At 32.1% G+C, this 21852-nt stretch overlaps 3 protein-coding genes across 7 annotated transcripts in view; 2 read left to right on the top strand and 1 right to left on the bottom strand.

The window, feature by feature from the left end:
- CrebA (Cyclic-AMP response element binding protein A) overlaps positions 1-4565 on the top strand; it is a 90294-nt gene extending 85729 nt beyond the window's left edge. Inside the window, exons 5-7 of one of the 2 annotated variants that reach the window (XM_085200475.1) lie at positions 234-415; positions 876-1019; positions 1268-4565. In XM_085200475.1, the coding sequence (XP_085056601.1) occupies positions 234-415; positions 876-1019; positions 1268-1456 (515 nt within the window). In that variant the 3' untranslated portion in view covers positions 1457-4565. Of the gene's footprint in view, positions 1-230; positions 416-875; positions 1020-1267 lie in introns of both variants that reach the window. The other variant, XM_085200474.1, reaches the window with a different exon arrangement.
- A 352-nt stretch (positions 4566-4917) lies between these two features.
- Hgsnat (Heparan-alpha-glucosaminide N-acetyltransferase) overlaps positions 4918-21852 on the bottom strand; it is a 21655-nt gene continuing 4720 nt past the window's right edge. For all 4 annotated transcript variants that reach the window (XM_085200992.1, XM_085200994.1, XM_085200995.1 and 1 more), the window contains 9 exons: positions 18407-18537; positions 16597-16712; positions 10868-11024; positions 10574-10778; positions 8232-8399; positions 7608-7729; positions 7187-7356; positions 6675-6861; positions 4918-6298 (listed from right to left, as the gene is read on the bottom strand). In XM_085200992.1, the coding sequence (XP_085057118.1) occupies positions 6004-6298; positions 6675-6861; positions 7187-7356; positions 7608-7729; positions 8232-8399; positions 10574-10778; positions 10868-11024; positions 16597-16712; positions 18407-18537 (1551 nt within the window). In that variant the 3' untranslated portion in view covers positions 4918-6003. The remainder of the gene's footprint in view (positions 6299-6674; positions 6862-7186; positions 7357-7607; positions 7730-8231; positions 8400-10573; positions 10779-10867; positions 11025-16596; positions 16713-18406; positions 18538-21852) is intronic.
- LOC146530147 (esterase FE4-like) lies at positions 11762-13842 on the top strand. The gene is made up of 3 exons (XM_085201009.1): positions 11762-12048; positions 12237-13462; positions 13547-13842. Exons 1-3 carry the CDS (start codon positions 11869-11871, stop codon positions 13746-13748), a joined length of 1608 nt encoding a protein of 535 aa, XP_085057135.1. The 5' UTR covers positions 11762-11868; the 3' UTR covers positions 13749-13842.

Raw genomic sequence — 21852 nt, 5'->3', positions numbered from 1 at the left:
CGTATTCGAATAAAATATTTCAAAGGCTATTGACATTAAGATATAATACCATGATATCACCTCAAGTGAAATAATACGTGATACGCTGTAAGTTTTAGTTTCAAACTCTCTTTAAACTTTATTAGGTAACCTAGTGTCAAGACACTCCATTCTCAGCATTCCTTACGAAGTCGAATCTGTTGGTTGGTGTAATAAATGCCGATATTTACAACTATTTCTCCTAAACACAGCAGGGTTCAACCTACCACCTACACCGCCATCGTCGCTGTCGTCGTCGGACAGCGAAGGCGCGCTGTCCCCCGCCCACGAGGCGGCCCCTCCCCCCGCGCCCGCCGCCCCGCCGCGCCGCTCGCACCTGTACGTGTCGCATCACTCGCGACAGCCGATCAACACACCGCTAATTAGCAGTCAACCGGTAAGTTGTTTGTTTATAGTAATTAAATAATTAATTATAGGATTTTATAGGGAAATAAGTTAGTATAGGTTGTCTTTTTTTCATTAGGGTTGGTTGGTCGAATCATCGTTGTTTACTGTACTATCGACGAGTCGCTGTCGCCCTGATTTAGATGAACTTAACGCATTACTTTTTTTTCAACTTCTCTCTGTCGTATCCTCCATAATAACAGAGTAGGCAGGGTGGCATTAATGTCGATGTACTTCGTTTTCCATGCTCCTCCCTAATCCGAGATATAGTGTGATAAGTTTCGGAACGCTAAGCCGCTTTGTCTTGTAAAAATGGAGGAAAATGATTAATTTCTCCGAATTGGAGTCGAACCCTCAACCATTACGCTTACAGTCATACGATGTCCCTTGGCATTATAAGTGCATTACTAATTTAAATATTTTGTGTTTATTCAATATTATTTTATTTACAGAAAGGTTCAACGGGCACGTTAGTGTTAACTGAAGAAGAAAAACGCACATTATTAGCCGAGGGCTACCCAGTACCAACGCGCTTGCCCCTCACAAAGGCTGAAGAGAAATCTCTTAAGAAAATTAGGAGGAAAATTAAAAATAAGGTATTTTACGTTTATCAAAGTTACTAACTTCCTTTTGAACGTCGCAATTTTAATTAATTTAAATTTTCCCTAAATATACATCTACCCACGTATTTGGTGATTTCTTTACAAACAAACTTGGTAATGACAAATTCTATTAACTGACTGTAAGGTATTTCTTCGCTTAAATTATAACTTAAAATACATTTTGTTTCATATACTGTTGTATTGTAATTAAAAATTATTGATTTTCAAATTTATTTTTACAGATATCAGCACAAGAAAGCAGGCGCAAGAAAAAGGAATACATGGACCAATTAGAAAGGAAAGTAGAAATCTTAGTATCTGAAAACTCAGATTATAGGAAAAGGGTGGATACCCTGGAACAGTCCAACGCGAATCTTCTGAGCCAACTGGCGGCCCTGCAGGCGCTCGTCACGCGGGGCGTCCGCAAGTGACGTCACCAACACGACGATGACGTCGGTGACGTCACTGCGCTGGCCATGACGTCACTGACGTCGGCGCCCACAGAACTGCACAGGGACTTAACTTTCTGAACATATTAAAATCAATTGATCACGTTAACTTTAACTCAGGCCTAAACTTAAACTTTTGAACTTATACATTTGTTTTTTAAATTTCATATCATATATACTATTTCTTGACAATTCTGTGTTTTATATAGAAGTTGTAACAGTATTAGCCCGTTATAGTGATCAGGATATAAGACTGTGAGAAGTGATAGCTCTCATATTGTTTGCGAAGTCCGTTATACAACGACGTCCCGTAGCGAAGTGTATTTGTATATTTTGGATGTAATTTTACACAAGTCCAAAGGAAAGAACTGTTTAGAATGGTTGCTCATTGTATTCGTTAGTAAATAGTTATTGTTGTGGTGCTGGATAATGATATACCTGCATTTTGGTATGAGCTCGGCGATTATGAAAGATAAATCGATATCATTTTACGTACTGTGTGTACTAATTATATTGAAATATTTAATTAAATCGATTACGATCGTTCGCAATCGCCCGCCTCTAGTTTTAGGTATAGCAAGCTTCGAGTGCCACATTAGGTATTTATTTTGTAAACTCAGAATGTGTATCGATCGCGATCCGATGACTCGATGACAGGGAATAGTGCTGAGTCTTAGATAAATATCGATATTTACGTGTGTTGTTTGAAATCTCGTAATATATTTAAAATGCCGACTGGCGTATAAATAATTAAAGTCTTGATTTGTGCGTGTTTTTATTAAAATATGCAATTAGGTTAAAAATTATATTGTTACCCAAAGCGTATCGTCGCTTTACTTTTCATAATAATTAATTTGAGTTCTGTTGATCACACTACATGTTATTGGTCTTATAATTTTATGTCGATTGTTGTGATTTGACGAGAAAGTATAATGAAACTGTTTCGTTGTGCGCTTATTATAGCAAAAACTCTATGTGTTGTTACATACTTGCATCGATTTATCGAATTTTTTAATCGATTATCGAATCGTTTCTACAAACAATCTTTTTAAAATATTTTAATTATAATATGAAATTAGTTTTAACTATTAATATTTTTTTGTAAATTTCTGCTATAATAATCGGATAGTGTAGAGATGTTTCCGCAGTAGCATAATAATGTAAGGCTCGCCTTACCTGTTATATTGAATTCCATGAATTTGCATTTATAGCGAAATGTGTATCGTCCTAGAGATTTATCATATTTAAGATTTAGATATACGCATCTAACGGACCTAATTGAACCGTGTAAAATGTTCTTTTTTCGGTTGCGTCTAGTCTTTGCTCTATAGTTGGACAAGTACAAATGGCATGCCTTCGACGAAAGTAACGTAACTAACGCTAATTAACCGCTAACAATAATATAATAGTCATCCACTACTTAAATTATTCATAGAATCTCGCAGAACAGTTAGGTCTTGCCAAAACACGTTTGTTTGCAACACGTTTCTAACATTCTATGTACTAAACATTCCATTTTCTTTAGTTATGAGTGACTTAAAGTGAGCTCGAGTACTTACGTTTAACTTAATATCTAACGCCTGTACAAATCATTACCTGCTATGTTGTTTAAGAGTAATGTATCGCATTCATTTTAGTTCGGATGTTACTGGATTTCGTTGTTACCTATTTGGTAAAACATATTTGATATAGCGTTTAAACAAATTATATTTATATAACTTATATAAAATTTTTAGAATTCTAAATAAAAATACAAGACGGAATTCTAGTAACATCTATATATATGTAGAATATATTTACACTCATCCAATCAGCATATTCGTGTTAGTATATACTAGAGATGGACGATTACGATTAAATCGAAATCTGTATCGATTGAACAATCATCTAATATCTCGATGTTGTATATCATGTTTAATTGTCTTTTCAAATTTTTTTTATTTTCAAAGTTTTATACAATGAAATTATGCTATTACTATTATTGTTTTTGTTAACTTATTTATTACAGCCATATATCGATTCTAGTAATGATTCGTAATCGTCCATCTTACATTTTACTATGTGTGCAATTACTATGTTCTCTTTTACATGATTAGAAGTTCTTCCTATTTAGGTGTAAGAGAATAAATCTATTTATATCGCGCTGAATGTAATATATCGGTCCCGACTCAAAGGGAATAATTTTTAAAAGAATTTATTGAGATATATTTTAAGAGATTTTTTTCTAATGAAATTTTAGAAATATATATAAACACTGTTTTACGTGTCTGTCGCTATACGAGTAAGTTAGTATCATTAGTGTTGAACCCGCTGTCGGTTATCAATTTTACCATAAACTAAGGTAGAATAATGAATGGTGATTTTTTGAAAGCTGTACTGTATGCATATATGTATATTAAAGAAAGTATTTAACTTTTATATAACATATTTTATTCCTAATATGGCATTTACCGTCTACAAAAGAGTGATTTAATCGAAAACGACTTATAAATTTACTAAAGTAGTTGATATTTAACTTATCGATGTAAAGTTTTATCGATATCGTATCGATGAAATACATTATTATTGTAAACTAAATGCCAAACTTAGTTAGTGTGAGCACCGCACACTGGGTGACGATCGCGACATGTTTATTTGATATTCAATTGCAGCTATAGCTATGTTTATTTGGCAGAGGACTATTTAAAACTTTATAATATCTTAAAAGCATCTGTTAATCTCAGGGACGTCAATAATCATTTAATTGACGTCTAGGTTCTTTTCTACCTATTTATTGTTAATTCTATATTTTTTCTATCTTTAAAAATTCCTGCTATTTTAAAACAATTTATATTTTGTAGATTAAATAGAAAAATAGTAATAATATCGAATGAACATGTCGTGGTCAGCGGGCGGAGAGTGAAGTGACACTCACGTGTCGGGGTTGTTTGTTAATATTAAAGTGTAATAATTTTATTGATAGTTTTATTTGTTAAAACTATTCGCTGTTACCTTGAGTCATGATTTGTTGAATCGTTTCTTTTATTATAATTTTTCCAATGACATTGCGGATTTACTGTCACCTTGAGCTAATAAAGCGTCGGATATTGTACATCGATTGTTTTATTATTTTCCCTAACCTAGTTTTAATTATCTAGATATGTTTTAATTTATTGCATTTTATCGGTTATCAATTTGTTTCCTTTTAGATATAATTAATATGTTAAAGTATGCCACTCTATATAAATTAAAAAATATATATAACTAAAATATTAAGTTAATATAATCGTAGCATTACATTTGTAAATTTGTTTTTGTTTTACAACTAATTTTAAACTTAAAAATCGAAGCTTTAAAAATTTAAAATTATTGATTTGTTGTTCTAAAACTGTTTTTGTGTAAATTAAAAATTAATTAAAATAGTATAAATTATTTTAACACATATCAAAATAAAAAAACAAATACTTATTTAAAAATTGTATATTTTTGCAAACATAAATTGTTTAAACAGCTTAAATAAAATACAGTTGAAACATACAAAAATTTAGACTAGATTTATATAAGGCTAATAGAATGCGGATTGCAAGTGATTTTAGGCCAGTAATGCACAAAAAGACAAGATCGTTTAATTTAATTTGAACACCGAATGCTAATACAAAAAGATTTTGATTGTTTGGATTAAAACTTTGTACTAATAATAATATTCAATGCAATATAGAAATGTGTAAACAAGCCTTAAATTCAGTCTTTGTTAGTTGTTGATGTATGTCTGTCTGTATACAAATTTTAATAAAAAACATCAAATAATGAAGATAATAATTGTCTTTATGTAATAAGCCATTTCATATATTAAAACACTTTTAAATATATGACTGTAAAATTTATATTTAAAATAATTCTAATTTATAAAACTTAATTAATCTAATAATATGGAAATGGCATTATACAATATATTCGCTTATTTTAATGTTGTATACTACTTGCAATAATTTCGTTCCGTTAAAAAAATCGTTTTTTTAAATAATAATTTACTTAAATAAGGCACCAAGTAAGCACCATCACAATTTCACATTCAAATGCCATTCTCATTTGGAAAGTTCAAATAGAAAATTACATTTTTATATGTGCCAATATTTAATACAACATTTTTGGCAAATTTTTAATTATAAAATTAAAATGCAAATACCATACTTATAAACTATAAAAACTTACTTAAAAGTTTACTTAGTCTATATTTACGCAGAATTATGATGAATGATTATGAATTCAGATTAACCACTTAAAATCGAAGAATTTTTGTATATTTTTTTATAGCAACATAAAAATTCAGGATCGGTTTCTGTGGAGACGAAGCATTTTTATGCCTTTTAGGCGTGCCAGTGGAGCTATATACTTATATACTCGACTTACTTAAGACCTGCATACGTTTGTAATTTAAAATTTAAATATTCCCGCACAAAAATCTTGCGTATAAGTTTAATTTATTGTTTTCTGAAAGGCATTATCTCCAGCATATTTATGAATGCTACCACAAACTATGAATATAGAAATCAAAGCGTGATGAACACTTTCTTCTTGGCCATGATATGAGCAATGATAACCCAAAGAGCAGTTCCCCATACAGCTTCCACTAATCTCAGAGTATGTGTCCTCATGTAGGGTACCCTCCAGTGGAAGGGGAACAGATGAGCGCAGAGAGAGTGTCCTACGTAGAGCGCGATGGCGTTGAGTCCCGGGGCCCGGAAGGGCCCGCCGTCCCACGCGCGCCACGCGTCCGTCAGCGTGTAGCACACGCTCAGCGCTGCCAGCGATACTGCTGAGGTTACCAGCACGAAGGATGTTGACCTGTGGGGATTTATTTATTGAGTTCTTAAATAATATACTATATTCTATTTTCCGTCAAAATATTCATGATTCATCTATAAATATTTTATTTGCAAATGTGCTTGCTATGCTAATCTAATAATCTACTAATGCAGTCAATATTAATATCATGATAGATATTTACCAGTGCATAAGTTTCTTGCATATTATTGTGCGGCAAAATTACAAAATTTTAAATTACTCTAAAATATAGGATAAAGGCATAATATATAAAATACAATAATTTATTGTACGGAAAGTAGAGAGTAGTCAAAGGCAATATCAATCACATCGCTCTATTGTGAAAAAAATAACGATTTATGTAGATAAACTTTTTTTTTGTAAAATGAAAAATTACCATAGATTTTTATTAATAGGTATAACGCCGTGTTCCCTGGAGAAGCCCGCAAGCAGCGCGCCGGCGAGCGCGAGCACGAGCGCCCACGCCAGCCAGCGCGACACGCGCGCCTTGTGCGAGCGCTGGAGCAGCACCGTGGCGCCCGCTTGCACGCCCACCAGCGCCTGCACCGCCGACGTCAGGCACCCTGCAACACACGTACAGTACCTTATAGCTTCTAGTTCATATGTCGTGTTTGATTAATTTAATTGCCTATTAGTTCAAAAACGTGCTCACTGATATATCTTTATTAAATAGCGATAGCATTTCTGTTTTGGTCATTTATTGTTTATATATTAGTATATATTTTCAATGCTATTATTTTAATTCTTTTAATAGCACATAGAATAATAGCTATAATTCACGCTGTATCCCGTATGTGCAGGTAGCCTAGTGTTGAGACTCTCCACTCCTCACTTTCCACCGAATTCTAGAGACATTGAAATAAATTCAGTTTAGTTTATATTAAGTACCCAGTAATCCTTCAGGGTCAGTGGGTGGTCCGCCATACAGGGTGGTGGCGTCACTGCGCTGAAAGAGATGCGAGGTGCCGAGCAGCATGCGGTCGATGTACCCGGCGGCGCCACCGCTGCACTCCGGTGCTGTCCACTCGTCGTGCTTGCCGCCGGGTCCCAGGTATCCACTGCACATGTAATGTTAAAATTCTACTTGTAATTGATACTTAAACGTAAGTTATGCCGTAGTGAAATAATGTATATATTATATGTGTAACATATTTGGATAAAGTTATTAAACATATAACATTGTCCAGTAAGATGTGCACAGATTTGATGTCAAATAGAAGAATATTGATATTTCTCAATGTAGAGTCTTGAAAATGAAAGAATGAACAATACACGTAAAATATATTAACTTTTCACACAAAAAACTTACGCAGGACAATTCGGATCGTGTATAATAAAGCTGATAGCCGTATGGGCGGCGATGAGGAAGCCGGCCAGGACCCAGCACCACACGCAAGAAAGCACGTCCTTCAGTGCTTGACCGCACGCCCCCTAAAAAATATTCAAATTACGTAGAATATTTACTTAATTTGAGTATTTTTTATTTTTTTTATTATTATTATTTTTCAATTATTAGATATTTCTGTATAAAACTACATAAATTTTTAAATTTACTTTTCAAAAAAATCATTGATGAAAATTCGCAAAATATGTATAAGTTCGTTTCAGAGACGTAGAGAGTACGTTTCAGCGGGGGTACAATACATAATCTTTCTTATGAAAAGACCAATTTTCTATAAAATTCAATAAGTCTCATAATATATCGACTTGAATAATTTAAAAATTAATAAGCCCCTTAATTTTGCAAGGAATCGGATCTACGCTACATCAATTCAGAATTAGCGGGTTTATCTCCGGTTGTATGCAACAGTGTTACGGTTTCATGTAAATTTATTAAATTTACTATTTAAAACTGATATTTTTACACAAAGTATAATTCTAGGTCAACTCTTTGAGATTTCTAATATACTGATAATGTTACATATATACTTACTCGGGGTGGTGTGTAATATTTAGGGGCAGTGAGTGCATAGAACCCGGCAGCCACGAGGTACGCCACAGCCAACCGTTGCAGCACACCAAATATGCGGATCTCACTCAACATATTCGAGCCGTATATGGTGTTCAGAGATACACCCAGTAAGAACATTAGACAGGATCTCTGGAAATATATTATTTCGTTATAATTATGTGATTTTATTTTTACTTGTCTCTTTCTCTGTCTCTCTATTTCTTATTCACTTTTTAAATTTGAATTTGTGTGAATATGATTGTCGTGAAATATGAGCGAAGTATGCTATAATATGGCACGTGGCATGGGAAGTAAGGACTAACATGTCAAGATATTCTGTTTTTCGTTTTTCGCTCGAATTCGAAATATTGCATGTTGAGAGGCGGAACTTAACTCCGCGCGTTGTCTTATCAGAGCGAGAAAATAAAAACTTCACCTTCACAAAATGGGGATAGTCACTTACTTTGAAAGTGGTCGCATACCTTCTTTAGTATTATATTAATAATTAATTATTACTATTATTATGTATAATCTTAAAGCGAAATCTGATTTTACTTTAAAGAAATTTCATTTTGTTTAGATTGAGATAAACCGCAGATCGATACGCATCACAGCCGACAGTTTTAATGAAAGTGTGAGCATGGAAAATATTTTAAAGATACTTGATTACTTACGTGACGTCGGGAAATTAATTGATGACTTATTATTTTTAGTAATTAAATAAAAAAACCGTCAAGTACAAGACAGAGCCGCCTAACGAAGGTTCCGTACAAATTTCATAAATGAATGTCAACGAGAACACAAATAATAATAGTTTGTAAGCTTTAGATTTTTTTTAATATATGTAGGTATAAATCTCCAGTTTTCGGATATTTTCCTTTACCTATTTACACTGTAATTTCTCACTTTATGTTAAATTTCAGAATTTTGAGTCGCATGCAAGTAAATTTTTAAGGTTTTGATTGCGCTACATGTAGAAACATGAACGAAGCATATTCTTTGGATTGCGCTGACTTAGAATTTCTTTTTCCTGTAATATAAATATCCAGTCTATAATCTCTTAGAGATTATTTTATATCTAATCATATTATTTAAATTTTCGCGATCAGTTAAACATTATAACACAGATTGAATGATGACCGTAAAATAATTTATTAGACCAAAATCATACCAATCCAAATTTTTCTCATAGCGTCATAGGTCACTCTCAAAATAAAAATAATTGTTTGTTTATAAATTATACAATACATTGAAGAAAGTGATAGCACATCTTTAACAACAAGTAAAAATAATGCAATGTATGAAAAGCAATTCGAAGTAAACGCCACTAAATACGATAGGGTTGTTTGTATGTGAGAGCGCACGTTTTGCACGCAACCGCTAAGTTTCCAATGAAACGTTGCGAAAACTGTAAACGCATCGATTTTTGTATCAAAGCACGTACTTATATAAGAAATTGGATCTCTTAAATTGTGGATAAAAATATTATGTAAATAAAATTATACGTAAACAAACATTATAGTAACGCATCATTATACAAATTTAATCCAGAAGAAAAAACAGGTAATCGATTCACAAAACGTTTACTATAAAGTAAGTTGAGTTGAGTTTTAAGGCAAACGTATTTTGTATCTACACAAGGTCACGTAATAAAAAATCTGTTAAGGCATGCCATGCTAATTTAAAATGTCGATAAACAATATTCATTCTGTTAGAAAATATTCTGATACACCTAGAATATGCTTAGATTTTTCGTGTTTTTAGTTTTAAATTTCGCCCAAATACTTATGTCTATTATATAGATTTCGATTTTTCTGCAGTCAATTTAGATAAAATGAAAATCAAAGACATAGAAAGAAAAGTAGTTTCATTATTAAACGAGAAATTTCTTTCAAAAGCTAGCAAGTGAAAATATAATTCGTTACTAATAATAAAATTGAAGGCACAAAAGGCAAAAAGAGCGCATATCTTGAAAAATATTTGCATATTATCAACCACATGCCATTTGACGCGAAACAATGCATAATTCATTTTAACAGTCTTATGCAATAATACTGGTTTTCAAAGGTTAACCGACTCTACCCTTATTGTAAACAAATAAGCAACTTGTATAACCAGTCGGCGTGAGAGCCTCGTCCCGTGTACGTTTATGTAACCTGCCGTGTCTGCGGTAGGCAACTTCAATATCTAAATTAAGCTTTCTCTCAATATTAATATTTTTGGTAAGTTATTTTTAAAACTAATATTATTATTCAATAAAATATAATATCATATTTATTAATCAGAATAATTCCAATTTATAATTACATAATTATGATACTTACTCTAATTATTTGCAAAACTATCTTCCACCTCGGCACTCCTTTTGCGAAGGCACTCTTGACCGACAATGGGATACATACACCCATTATCCAGAGGAAGGCGGGGAACACCAGGTCGCCAGCAGCCAGACCGTTCCACGTTGCGTGCTCCAACCACCAGTAGCCACCGGCACCGTCGTTCACAAATATCATGAATACTATAGCCATGCTGTGGAAACGTTTAGAATTAGGTTGACTGAGAATTGCATCCTCCTTGTGAATAATAAAAGTATATATAATAAATATAGATGTTATTACCCCCTGAATGTATCAAGAGCGCGTAAACGTTGTTGAATAGCCAGCTCCTTATCCCCATATCGAAGCTTGGCTGATCTCCTCACACGTGACATTATAAGTCTTAGCACACCATACAAGAGCCATGCCCCGATCAATACTCCCAACAGCAGGAGTAGAGCTGTAGAAGAAGAAAAAAAATTGTTTAAGCATTTAGCTTTACGTTGTATCCCGCTTCTAGCACGGTAGGCAGAGGGAACCTGATAACCTAGGAACCTAGAATAATTAGCCTGTTAAGCCCCCCGTTACCAAATCCTAAAAATGAACTTTCTCTTACTCCATTTATGTATCGTTACGATGTATAAATTTACCAGAAAATTCAAGTATTTATCGTTATCTAATATATTTAGTGTTTCAAGACAAAGCCGAAGTTGTCAATACTGAATTCTTTTCATACAGCTATCATTGCGTTTATCTTTTAGTTACGTATATCCACTTCAGATGCAGGATAACAATTATTTAACAATTTTTCTTTAAAAATTGTATTAGTTAAAATTATATAAATCCAATTTAAAAACAGTGAAGTATAATTCTCTGAGGAGGATCTTCCTAAAAATTAAGCAATGCTTAGGGAAATATATAAAAGAAAAATATATTTGTATAATTAAAAGATGTATATTAAAAGAGTTGATATTAAATAGAAGTGTTAATGTTTGTTAGCAAATTATAAGCTAGGTACTTTATGAACCATTTGTTTTAGATATTTCATCGATTGTCACTCGAATACGAGACACACAGATATATAGGTGACGTCAGACATCATCTGGTGTAATCATGGTATAAAAAATTCACGATCATAAGTATCGATATATTTGATAAGCAAAGAAAGACGAATTCATCTCATCAAGATAATCTGACGCCTCCTTATGACAAAATGACTTATCTTTGATGCATTATGAAAGTAGTATCAAAAAGTAATACTCGTCTGGATATAAAATAGTAGTTTATTTTAATGCTGTTCTAAGATGTTGTTCTTTTTATTATTTAGTTGTTGTGTAGTTATAGTAAGTTCCACGGCGCCTCGGGTCGATCCGTTAGTCTTGATAGATCAAGGACTTGTTCGTGGTTTACGATCAAGCGATGGCAGTTATTCATCTTTCTTGGGAATACCTTACGCTTCAGTAGACCTTGATAACCCGTTTGGGGTAAGTAACGATTGGTTTATTAATTTCACGTTTTTTAATGCATATGAGGGAAGGCAGAGAGAATACACCGTTCTCCACTTTCCACCAAAATTCGAGACATTGCATGTTTAATCGAACTTAACGAGCCTTAATATTGCAATTTGCCTTGTGCAAATAATAAAAAATAATGATAAAATGTATTATTTCAGACGTATCTAAAACATCCAGGATTTGGAAGTGACATATACAATGCTTATTACGGATTAGTGAGATGCCCACAATTCACTTCTTATGTATCTAGTAGTGGAGATGAAGTCATGGACTGTCTAAGGCTTAACGTATACTCACCGACCTATGCAAGTATACAAAATCCCTTACCAGTGTTGGTTTGGATACATGGAGGAGAATTTGGTACAGGCTACGGAGGGGAATATGGTCCAGAAAATTTGGTGAAACATGGTATTATAGTTGTAACTGTTAACTATCGCTTAGGACCTTATGGATTCATGTGTCTTGATATTCCTCAAGTCCCTGGCAATCAGGGCTTAAGGGATCAATTTGAGGCGTTACAATGGGTAAAGAATAACATTCAATCCTTTGGTGGCAACCCCTACAATATAACAATTGCTGGACAAGGAGCAGGAGCTAGTTCCGTTTTACTCCATTTGTATTCCGACAACCAAAAGATATATAACAAAGTTATAGCAGAAAGTGGAACTCCTCAGAACATTGGCACTTTCGTTGAAGGCGATGTAGATGCAGCAATTAAGTTGTCTGAACATTTAGGTTTTAACGCAACAAATACTAAAGAAGCTTTAAATTTTCTTAAAGAAACATCTCATGAATTAGTTACAGCTGCTGCCGTAGAGCTAAATATAAAATTTAGACCTTGCAGGGAAAAATCTTTTAGCGGTATAAAAAACTTTATTATGGATGATCAATTTTCATTATCTAATAAAAAGAAAGTTCGTAACACTCCTGTACTAATAGGTCATACGAGTAGAGAAGTTTCCGACTTGACAAGCATTTACGGAAACAATTATTATAAGAGCGATCCTTTTTACGAAAAAATAAAAGATAACTTTAATTTAGACGACAATCAATTAGCTGAGGCGTCGAGTATTGTGAGACATTTCTACATTGGCGATGAAGATATTTCCAAAGAACTCCAGACTCAATTAGAAACTTTTGACTCTGATATAGTGTATAATCATCCTATACAAAGGACTGTAAGTAGCTTAATCAACGAAAATGCGAAACCTGTGTACGAGTACGAATTCAGTTATGTTGAAAATTCTGAAGACGGTGGAGCTAAAAATGGAGATGAACTAAAATACTTATTCAAAATATCGAACGCTAGAACGGAGGCTTACGACAACAATCATTTAATTGCCGATCGAGTTGCAGCACTATGGGCAAACTTTATTAAATATGGGTAAACATTATTATTTAAAAAAATATATAAATATTTTTTACGAATTACAAAATTGCACTATTCCTAATTATATTTATTTTTTAGTGACCCCACTCCAGAAGTCAATGAATTATTACCAGTGACTTGGGCACCCGTCACGAAGGATACGAGACCGTACATGGTGATTGATATAGACATCCGTCTTGAACACAGAATATACAAAGACAGAATGGCTTTCTGGGATCTCTTCTATATAGCGTACGGTCGATATAATAAATACTTAAGAGAGTGTACTATCACTAACTAATATTAACTATATACTAATCATTCAATGTATATATAACTTTAAAAATAGATGAACTGATGTTAAATTCAATAAATAATCATAAGCTTTCTTAAATGATTGAACTGTCTGGACAGTCTAACTACAGAACTAGCTGATCAAAGTAGACAGGCCATCTTTGTCACAATTAGATTTAATAAAAGCATCCTCCAATATATATATACATGTATACCACTTAAATCCTTTATTTTCTGGGTCACGCCTAACGGATGACGCTCATCAACCGATCCCAAGTCGACAAACAAAAGATTTGGCACAACAGTCGACAGACGCACGCGTACCTCGTCCTAACTGTAAACTAATTTAATGCTAATAAGGTGATATGGCAGATTGGTCCAGGTGATTGATAGATTGATATTCACTCTTTTTTCTGCTTTAGAATACAATGACTCTATTTTTTATATTGTAGTAGACTTACCTATATAAAAGTAAAATATAAAAAAGTAAACAAGGGTTGCTAACATGTTTAAGTAACATTAAATAATTTTTAAAATATGTCTCCTTTTTTATTTTATTTTACTATAAATATAACATTATCTATACATAAAACAATATTGTAACCGATTGTTGTCTGTATAAGGGCGATATGAGAAAGTACCTACTAAATATATAAACTTCCACTTTAAACCATTAATTCCGTAAAATTTTCACAATTTTCGCCGACCCTTAAACATAATGATCGATCACTAACCACCGCCATTGTCTATTTAGGTAGGTATTTCACATTTTTGCAATGTGATTCAATTTGATCCAAAGAGCTCAGTCAAACTAGTTTAGCAACACATTTGTCGTACTAACAAGTAACAATAAAGAAACAATTTACTTTTTAAATTATATACATATTTAACCTTTTTTTAGTTTTAATTGTTTAATAAAGACTTTTATAAAAATATTTTTAATTATTGAAGTATATAAGTACCTATAAATAAATATGAGGATAATTTTGGAGTCGAGTTTAACTAAAACTAAATGGTTAAAAAATAGAATACTAAACCAGTTTAATATAATAAGGAGTGATGTAGATAGCATTTTTTTTTATTATAAATATTACCTACTAACAATTTACATATTTATTCATATATCAATTGTTCGTATCTAATCACGTTTAAAGGCCGTGTCTGATATAAGATACAGACTGTACCTTTGTGGACCACATCTCATTGTACAGTACAGTGGGATGTGTCGTTAAACCTGATGAGCTGATGAATTTGATGATGAATTTTTGTAGTATTTGTACAGAGGATGGTGGTTGTGGGTTTGATTCCCACTCGAGGGAATTAAATATTTAATTGTTCATCATTTTGCATTCCTTTGCAGTTTCCAGAATTCGGCGGCAAGTAAAAAGCGGGATGTTTGATGAAGAATTGTTTTAAATGTTAGTTTAAAAACGTTTTTTTTATAATTTAACACAATTAAAATTAAGAAAATATACTAACTTATACTTCGATGCGAAGGTTAATAATGAACCGATCTGTATTTGAATGCCTTGGCCGGTAAAATTTACATATAACGACTGTACAGTAATAAGGTGGACGGCACTGTGGATGAACTTGTAATACATAAGTATGGTAATTTGCAATATAAAATATAGGAAAAACATTTCAAGAAAAAATGGCATTTATAGAAAATTACTAAATATACAAAATAAAAGTTATATCATGGAATAGACACTCTTACGAATAGAATGTGCTGCATTAAACTAAAAAAAACAATGTAATAAATTTGAAATAACACAATTCATTGTCACAAATGAAAAGTTAGTTATGAAAGTAATTTATAGTATACATAAATAAGCAGTGTATTATAACTTAGAAATCCTAATTACTTTCGAGTTTCGAACATGTCACATCATCAAAATGACGTTATATATCTTTTTTTCTTAGATACTTATACTTAATTTTCTGGCAGTGTTTTTAGTGATTATTCCTATTCCAAATATTGCCGATTATTATTAAACCTAAATTTAATATAGGAGTCACCATTTAGAATTTATGAACATCAATGTTATGGATAATTCGCGAAGACGACATTTCAATGCTTGTCAATGCTGCTATAACTTATCTTTCCTTAAAAGGTAAATGTTATAATTTATTATAAGAAATTAGATCACCTAGCATAGAATATGATAATACATAATGTTCTGGTGAAATCAATTTGAAAACCTACAAACATAATAAGATTTGACGATAAGGTGCGTCGGAGAGACGAGGACATTGATTATATTATTAGTGTCAAGGTTCGTGCTCCAAATGGAGGAAAATTTATGGTACTCCTAACATGGTATTTTATTGTTATTCAATTTTATTTCAACATTCCCAATGCCAACAAATGTTTGGCGAATTTTTTGCTTTAACCTTTTATAATTTTTATATATTTGAATTTATATGATTCGATATATCGCTCTAACCGCAGAGGCACTAGGGTGTGAATGTAATGCGATGGTTGTGGGTTCCATCCCCACTATTTGGAAACGAAATATTTACTTGAATTTATATTTCCGTTTCTTCGCTCTGGAAGCGAGGCAAATGCGCGCTGTTGAGTTCCTCCACTCAACACGTAATGCCTTCAGAATTCGGCGGAAAGTGAGGAACGGAGTGTGTTAACACTACCTACACTGCTGTGTGCGGGATACATCGTGAAGCTGGACTTTATTTAATATTTAGTTACTTTACATATCGTAATAACTTTTAAACTCATTCTAAATATTAAAAAAAATATACAGAGTTAAATATTGCAGAGCTTATGGTTTCATTTAAAGAAATTTTATATATTGTTTATTAAATACGTAGTAGGTAGTATTTATTATACTCACGCATATAAATATCAGCAGGTTCCCTCGTCGTGCGTATGTCGCAGCCGTCGCCGGTAGTGTTCAAGGTGTACACTCCAAACTCCCCTAAGTTTGGACGAAGTTGGCATATTAAACCCCTGTAAAGAAAATTAAATATTAATAAACATGAATTATGAAAATTATTGCAACCTTATAAAATATGTTTTTTTGTAATTTCATAGGTTAAAGCGACTACTTCTGTCCTGAAAACACATATTAAATTTCTATTTAATCGATACTACGCTTTTTCACATTTCATTCCACATTATCAGTTTTTATAAAGCTTATAATTTTTACTAAAATTATTTACATTACGTTAGTTCTGATTAGATAACGTTAAAACAGTATTAAAAATTTGTATATATATATATATATATATATATATATATATATATATATTTACAACATCGCTAAGGATTAAATTACAGGCATACACCCACAAGGAAATACGATGAGACAGCCAAGCTAGTACTTACTTAATAGAATCTCTCTTTAATCGAGGAAACGATCGTTTGACCAAAGACCTAGAGAGCTGAGAAAAACACTATCTTCTAATCATATGTCATTGTTTCATTAAACAATAGACATGTATCTTTAATGTACTCGTATGTTAAAATTGTTATTATAATGAGGATTAACACGAGACAAACTTGTAAGAGATGGTAGAGATCCCTTTTTGCAATACCACATGTCCTTTATCAAATTATCTATTGTAGATTTAATATAGCTATGTGTATATTCTAAAATATATAATTTTATTTATTAAAATTATTATACATGTTTTAGTAAGTTTAATAGTGAACTTAATGATAGAAAAAATGAATGAAATCGATAAATTTTTAGTTAAAAAATATCATAATAAATTGTTACTTAAAAACATAATAAGTCTGCTTATTATCAAGCGAAGCTCCCCGTTACTCTTGTCTGTTACTATCCAATATACATTTACTTTCATTTTCTTTTGTAAATTCAATTTATAAAATCTAATTAAGATTTAAATAATACTTACGCAAGAATTTATTTAAGTTAGTTTAGTAGTCAGTCACTTATTTTTCAAATAATAATTTGAATTTTTCAAATTATAACTCTTGTTATATTTATTATATTTATAACTAACAGTAATTTAATAATATCAAATGAATATATGATACATAGAAAAATATATATACTTGTATCCAAATGTACAAAGATACTCGTTTGAAGTGTAATTTAAGAGAAAAGTGTTGTAAATAAAACTAACAAATGTAATAAAAAAAGCGTAAATTTATTTGTATATATAATCTGTACTCTACAACAATATTAAATAGTAGAAAGCATTATATTATCTTGATCTCTTTACTTTCAATATTATTTATATATAAATATTCAGCTCGCGGTTTGAAGATACGATTTACTCATAGTTAGCGCTACTACTTTCGACAACACTCGACGATGCACATTGAGAAACTGCTTATGCAACTTCAAAACTTTTATTTTTTAGAACTAATTTACATAGTGAAGGTCCTTCGCTTCGCTTATTATTTTAGCTTTTATTCAATTATATTTTATATTTTATTAAACCGAAGACTTAGTTGAAGTGTAAAAGTGATGTTGTAAGTGTAATTATCTATTAATTAAATTTTTATTTAGTGAGAATTTGCCAAAAATATTAGACCAAACGCAAAACTGCTTCTGGTTTCTGCTATTCGATATATGTATAACAATGAAAAAATAATGATGAAAATAAAAATAATAAAATAATAAAATAATATGGTTATTACCATAGATATAATTAGATATCTATAAAACTTACGAAGTATTTCTAATACTCATGTAGTCGTCGCTAACTCCTGCGTACACCCGCCATGTCGCCTTCCTCGCGGTACTCACGACCCACCAGCTTTCCTTCTCCGCTGATAAACTTTTCTGGAGCTCGAAAGGGCACTGAAACAATGCAATATATTTCTTATCTTATATTTTAGATTTTAGAAGATTGTTGGTTTTCTAGATTTCGTTTGGTTGGTTTGATACATTAGGAAAACGACTATATTTCAACTATATCTTTTAGGCTTAGCGCGCACTGGCGACTTTTGTCAGCGTGACAATACCATAATTTTGTCACTGACATATCACCATACTTTTCGCGACTGCGCGCACTTGCGATGACAGTGACGAAATTTTTTACATTTGATAAAATGAATCTCGAAGAGATGCTTGACTGTGCACTTATATTAAGAAATAGAAAAAAAAGCAAACGTAGATAGTAATGGCTTTCAAATTACTATTTGAATAATCCTTTAGGGATTTGTCATAGAGCAATGGCCTCAACTCAATTTCGTCAATCAGTATTGTCGTTGTCTATTTCATCTTCATGAAAACACACGTTTTGCCTTGGTGATGAACTTGACGTCATTTAGAATTCGATGCTGCAATGCAACACGCTGCTGTTTCTTGTTTATGCGGAAGACGACTAGTATGGAAACCGCAAGGGGAAGGGGGAACGAAGTGACATTTAGTTGCTAATGCGCGCACGGCCATACAAATCTATGGTCGCGGTGACAGTTGCGTCACCGGCGTGTTGCCGTCCTCCGCGGACAAAAAGTCACCCAATTGTCACGTATCCAAATGCGCGCACCTTCATTAAGTGTAATGTACACGGTGACAGTGACGCAACAATCACGGTGACAAAAATCACTAGTGCGCGCTATACCTTACCTGATCTAATTAATAATTTGACGTTAGTTTTGGTATCTGGTTTTGGTATCTGTCTTAAAGTGTAATATATTAAAATAAAATATACTGTATTTGCAATGAAGAAAAAAAAAGTGTAAGGCTCTTAAAAGATTTTTTGTGGAAACTACATAGATTTCGATAAGAAAACAATATCTTACGTATATTTAATTTATATTAACTATTAATTATTAAAATATTTATAATTATATTCATCCTTATTAACTTATATATACTCAATCATTCTATTTGTAAACGTTAATAAATGAGCCATAGACAAAAAAACAATAAAAAGGAAACAATATTTTTTATATTAATTATTACAGATTATGAAATAATAGCGACGTAACAAAGCTTTAATAATCTTATCTGAAATAGTGTCAATAAACTGCAGAACAACACAGCGTTAATCACCGCATTATGCAGTCTCACATTTGAACTATCTAAAGAAAGGCAGTTACGTAACAGGCCAGTAAATGTTACTGTTAATAGCTATTAAGCAACTTTATGATCGCAATTTTTTTTAATTGCTCAACTTTTCTCTCTTTTCTAGTGAGTGCCATTTTAAACAATTAGTGTAAATAATAGTTGAAGCTTAATTGTTATTCTTATTATTTATTTTATTATTACGATATATTACGAGGCATTCTGTAATTGCCAGCAGACTAGTCAATAGTAAAAGTGATATTGTTAATGTTATGCGGGTAATGCATTTATTGTATTACATTTATAAATAAACACAAAGAAATATGAATTAGAAAAATCTATGTTAGTCACAATTCAAAAAACACATCTAAATTTGAAATAGAATTTACGATTTTAATTTTTTAGATTTTAATCTCTTAAAATTTGCATATTTTTAGGGTCCCGCACCTTTTAAAGACAAAAGAAAGCCTTATAAGATCACTTTGTTGTCCGTCCGTCTGTTTTTCTGTCTGTCATAAGCCATTACGCTAAGCTTGAATTTCATAAACAGTTCGAGACTCCAGTTTTTGTACGGAACCGTCGGTGGGCGAGCCCGATTATAAATTAAATATATTCAGTACAAATTACTATTTCAGCCATACACAGAATAAAAACAGTACAGTCGCATATACTACATTTGTATAATAGAACAGGAAACGGCCGAATGGACGAACCATTTAGCATTCAATTGTTTTATAAAGAAAATTGTTTAATGCACCGTTGGGTTCTGTCACCCAACACGCATTACCTACTTTTGGATGTAAGGTGGATTGAGTAATTTCTTCTTAGTTTTTTCTTACAAAATCGAATTATATAATAAATAATTTTGTAGTTACTAGGTAAGTTATTATTATTCTATTATTTAGCTAAATACTGATTTGTATATCCTTCGTGTAGTAGGTGAGGCAGAGAGAACTTGATGTCAAGACACTCCGTAATATATTTTGTAAACAACAACGATAACTGGCCAACGTTTTGGTCTATTTTAAATATTAGCTAGAACCGTTATAATTTTGCGTGTGAGTAATAGTTTATTGTAACAGTTATTCGTAAGTCGTAGATTTCATCACACACACATACACACACTTACACATGCTTACACGTACACTTGCATACACTTACAAGTATCTCGATAACGTACGAAAGAGTAATTTCTCTCGAAAGAGAACAATTGCATGTTTGGAATGCATGACATACATGTTGTCTAATAATTTTCTTTTGTGACCTGATTGGATGTATTTTTTTTTTAAATATAATCGGAAGTTGGAAATTAAAAATTTTATTTTCTTATGTTTTTTTAAATATTTTATCACAGATTTTAAATGATTTTTGTTGATGTTTACGTTGAATTGAACTGAAATAAATAGAATATATTATTTTAACTATTTATTCGAAAATTATTCGATAAAAAAATCATATTTTTAACTACGAAAGTTAGTATTATACTACTGTATTCATAACACTCAGTCGCTATTATTATAAACATGAACCCCTTTACTGTGAAACATGGAAACCCCATGACACATCAATGGGAAACAATAATAGAAAGTTATTAGAGGACGATACCCTTTACATATCTACCAGTAGGTTTTTATATATAGTTTCAATATGTATTAAGTACGGTGGAGGCCAGCCGTGGCGCATGTGACGTTTGATTCCCACTCGATGAAATTCAATATTTAGTATTCTCATTTCCTCGCTCTGGTACCGAGGCAAAGGGCGACGTTGAGTTCCGCTCCTCAACACGCAATCTGCGGAAAGTGGGGAACGTAAGAGTCTTCATGGGGAACGGATGTATCTATGTCTACCCTGCTATGTGCGGGATACAGAGTGAAATAAAAAAAAAATTACTTATAATTTACTCACTCAAATTACAAATTTATTTGTATTGATATTTAAATTTATTCAATGTGCGTTTAGATCCAATCAGCTTTCAAAATCACACGCGCGTATCGAAGGATATTTCATAAAATTTTCAACAAAAACATTACTTAACAATTAGATATTGGTATTGCTAACAGGATGTTATCAGTTAATTAAACAAATCAACTACCAAATATACGC

This window comes from Heliconius melpomene, chromosome 17 (assembly GCF_056956725.1).
Source record: "Heliconius melpomene rosina isolate 202511_hmr_F chromosome 17, ASM5695672v1, whole genome shotgun sequence".
Classification (NCBI taxonomy): domain Eukaryota; kingdom Metazoa; phylum Arthropoda; class Insecta; order Lepidoptera; family Nymphalidae; genus Heliconius; species Heliconius melpomene.
Note: the sequence above shows the minus strand (reverse complement) of the source record. Positions and strands in the feature narration are given on the sequence as shown.

Bases quoted from the DNA above. Each gene is read 5' to 3' on its own strand.
- LOC146530147 (XM_085201009.1), top strand. From the start codon at position 11,869: ATGTTGTTCTTTTTATTATTTAGTTGTTGTGTAGTTATAGTAAGTTCC. The intron at 12,049-12,236 runs GTAAGTAACGAT...GTATTATTTCAG, and splicing joins ACCTTGATAACCCGTTTGGG to ACGTATCTAAAACATCCAGG. The intron at 13,463-13,546 runs GTAAACATTATT...TTTATTTTTTAG, and splicing joins GCAAACTTTATTAAATATGG to TGACCCCACTCCAGAAGTCA.